The sequence below is a fragment of the Gekko japonicus genome, unplaced genomic scaffold (genome assembly GCF_001447785.1).
Source record: "Gekko japonicus isolate JY-2015 unplaced genomic scaffold, Gekko_japonicus_V1.1 scaffold674, whole genome shotgun sequence".
Classification (NCBI taxonomy): Eukaryota; Metazoa; Chordata; class Lepidosauria; order Squamata; family Gekkonidae; genus Gekko; species Gekko japonicus.
Genome location: NW_015172574.1, coordinates 657,167 through 660,247, shown reverse-complemented (window position 1 = coordinate 660,247; position 3,081 = coordinate 657,167). Strand labels below are relative to the sequence as shown.

The 3,081-nt window shown below is 48.0% G+C and overlaps 1 protein-coding gene across 1 annotated transcript in view; it reads right to left on the bottom strand.

Annotated features, from left to right (window-relative positions):
* Positions 1–3,081, bottom strand: part of NUP93 (nucleoporin 93kDa) — a 119,529-nt gene that overhangs the window by 18,374 nt on the left and 98,074 nt on the right. The window contains exon 16 of the mRNA XM_015421389.1: positions 706–750. Coding sequence (XP_015276875.1) covers positions 706–750 — 45 coding nt within the window. The remainder of the gene's footprint in view (positions 1–705; positions 751–3,081) is intronic.

Below are 3,081 nucleotides of genomic sequence, written 5' to 3'. Positions count from 1 at the left end.
AAAGCTATCAGAGCCATCCTGTCTGCGCTGGCCCAAGAGGAAAGGCATTATCCCCCCAATTCTACCCCTTTCAAAATCAAGCAGATCGTGTAAAATGATAAAAGTCAACAACAATATTTGTGAAAACAGGGCAAATATGCTTAGTTTCTATGCTTTATTTTGAAACTAGCAATTTAATTATTTTGCAGCGGGCATGTTGGATTTTCTTTTTCCTCTTTCCAAAAAGCAGTAAAGCAGCAGGAGGAGAGAAAGGGTCTGGATGCACTAACATGACTAAGAGGCCACAAGGGAGCAACAAAGACCAAGGGAAGGAACAGACCGGCTGCTGTCAATGCACTGTATTGACACTGCCGGCACATTCCTAAATATATCCCACTATTGACCAACTTTATTTTTAAACTCAAACTGGAAAGCCCCAGGAATCCCTGTACTAGCATAATTTACAGCACGCAACACCAGAGATCCTGTCTCCCTTTAGACACAGGGAGCCTGCAATTCACAGGGCAATCCACTCCCTTGGATCTGCACATGCAGGCAAGACACTGAAACCAAGCAAGAACTAGCAATGACAGCCCACCAAGTATTAACTTTTATACTGCAAAACAAATGAGAAAAGGCTCTGGAACACAAGAATTAAGAGAATTCCCTAAACAGCACTCAAATATGGATATACAGATAAGTATATATCAGTATATACACACTTACTTTTCTACTGCCGTCGTTTTCCAGTTTCCCAAGAATCATATCAAACTAACCATGTAAATAAAAAGAAAACAAAATTAAGAATGGTGCACCTTACACGTTCCAAGGTTCTGTGAGACAGTTTGCTGTCACTTTTGAATGACAAATATCTTCTTAAGACTCACTGCAACATCAAATGTTCATACATTTAATTTGAAAATAGTAAGACGGTCTATCAACAATGCAACGGGTAAACGTTAAATTGCCTGTTGAAGAAGTCCTGTGACTCCGACGCAGAACCCCCGTGGTACTGCACAGATCACAGGGGCACGTTTTAGATGCATTGAGGTCGTCACCAGGCATTTACAAGGTACATACGCATTATAGCACACATATATTTCATGTGATCATTCGTCTAGGATTGAATGGTGGACATGTCAATGTTGCTCGCTTTCAAACTCTTCTTTTTTTTCAAATGTGTAAATGTCAGGGCTTTTGATTTTGGCAAAAGAGGTGCCGGAACTCTCAAGAGGGAAATGAAGTTTTTAATTTGCATACTGAAAACTCATGAACTTTTAAACATTTTTAAAAGAATTTTGTCAAACTCTGTTCCAGCACATTCCCCCAGAAAAAAAGCCCTGGGAACATATCAGAGCTGGCTAATTTTTAATAAATGATCTCAGTGAGGCCTTTGGTGCATCCTGGCTTGCTACTGAACCTCAGCTCAAGATCACTTGAAATCAAGTTTTGTGCTTCTCAGCATGTGTGTAGGCTGCTGCCTAAAACCGTGGGACCCCGGTGACCGAGACAGCTGGTCCTACTGCAGTGTCTGTGTGATTTTTGGGAAGACCCTGATTAAAATCTCACGTCCTCCAGGCATTCGTCATGGGCATTTTCTCCCTCACACCTGCAATATCGGGGAAATAATGGCTTGCTTGGTATCCTAGGAAACAAGGTTATTTTTCATGAACCCATTTTGTACCATTCAGAACTTAATGCGGTGGGTGGGGAGAAAAATCATATCTCACTTGGAGTGACGGAACAGTTTGAAAGAGGCCTTTTGGGCCAACCCGATGTCAGCATGCTGCCATTGTGTTTCTATGACCTCTGTGTATATGACCTTCCCCTGCTGTACCCGGCTTGTTATTCTGCTTCTTTGCTGGAATGCCTAAGATAACTACTGGAGGGTTTGTGGAGGAGAGGATGCTGTAATGCTTGCCACTGATTATCGCTTAGAAACTGCACCCTGATGTTCTGCCTGGTTCCCATGGACTGGGCGCGCAACCGTTTCATTTGCCCGCCAGCGGGAAAGTTATTCATTGGATCTGTATCTGTTTGAATTTCCTTTATTATGCTCGCCCTAACTGTGTATCCCCAGTTCTAACAAAGAACGTGTTTGAGTATGTCTTCAACGCTTTGAAATAAATTTTGCTTTTCTTGAAAACGTGGATTTATTCTCGATGCTTGGGGATCCAACATATTGTTAGAACTCTCTTTCTCCTATCGTTCCGAATCTGGCAAGATCATGAGCGGAACTGAGGGAAACCTACTTAACACGGAGGGGGACTCAGGATCGGTCCCACATACCTCCGCTCCTTTGGTGTTCACGACTGCAGCCTCGGTGGAGGGTGCCGTGGGGGGAACGATTCCCCGCATGCCTGCACATCTGTCTTGGCCGCCTCCGACCCCTTCGCACTGGGGTCCGCGGAAGACTCAACAGCAGGATGACTGGACTATGTACAACGCTCAGGGCACCCGAGAGGTGTACTCCCGTCGAGGGAGCGGATTACGTGAAAGTCTGTTTGACAAGGGATTGTTCCCGGAGCCGGGGACTACCTCGGAGAAGGGGAGTTCCAAGCAAGACCTCGAGGAGTGGATGTTCGAGCCATCGGGGCCGCGAGGCCACGCAGAGGATGAGGAGGGCACCGGAGCCTTCCAAACGGAAGAGGACTATGACCCACCCCCGGACTATCGACCTCGGGACCCCATCCCGGAGGAAACCACCGGGGAACGACTGGCAGAACTGGAATACTCGGTGAGGGACTTGTTGAGGACATTCCAGGATGTAATGGAAGCTCTGCCGGGAATGATGGACGTTAGAATGGCTAATTTCCTTGACGCACACGCCGCGCAGCAACAAGTTGTCCCTGCACCGGGAGTTCCCGCACCGCAGCTGCAAGTACCGGGAGTTCCTGCGCCGCACGTGCCTGTCCAGCCGCCGGCGGGACCGCCTCAGCAAGGGCCTGTGCAACAGCCGATGCCGGGGGGTCCGCCGGGACCGGGTCTGCCGCCACCGATGAGGCCAATGCCAGCGGGGCCACCGGTTGGTCCGGGTCTCCCTCTCAGGGGAGTTCCGGGTCAGCTGGGACCGTTGGTAAGGCCTCCACGGCCCAGACCCAA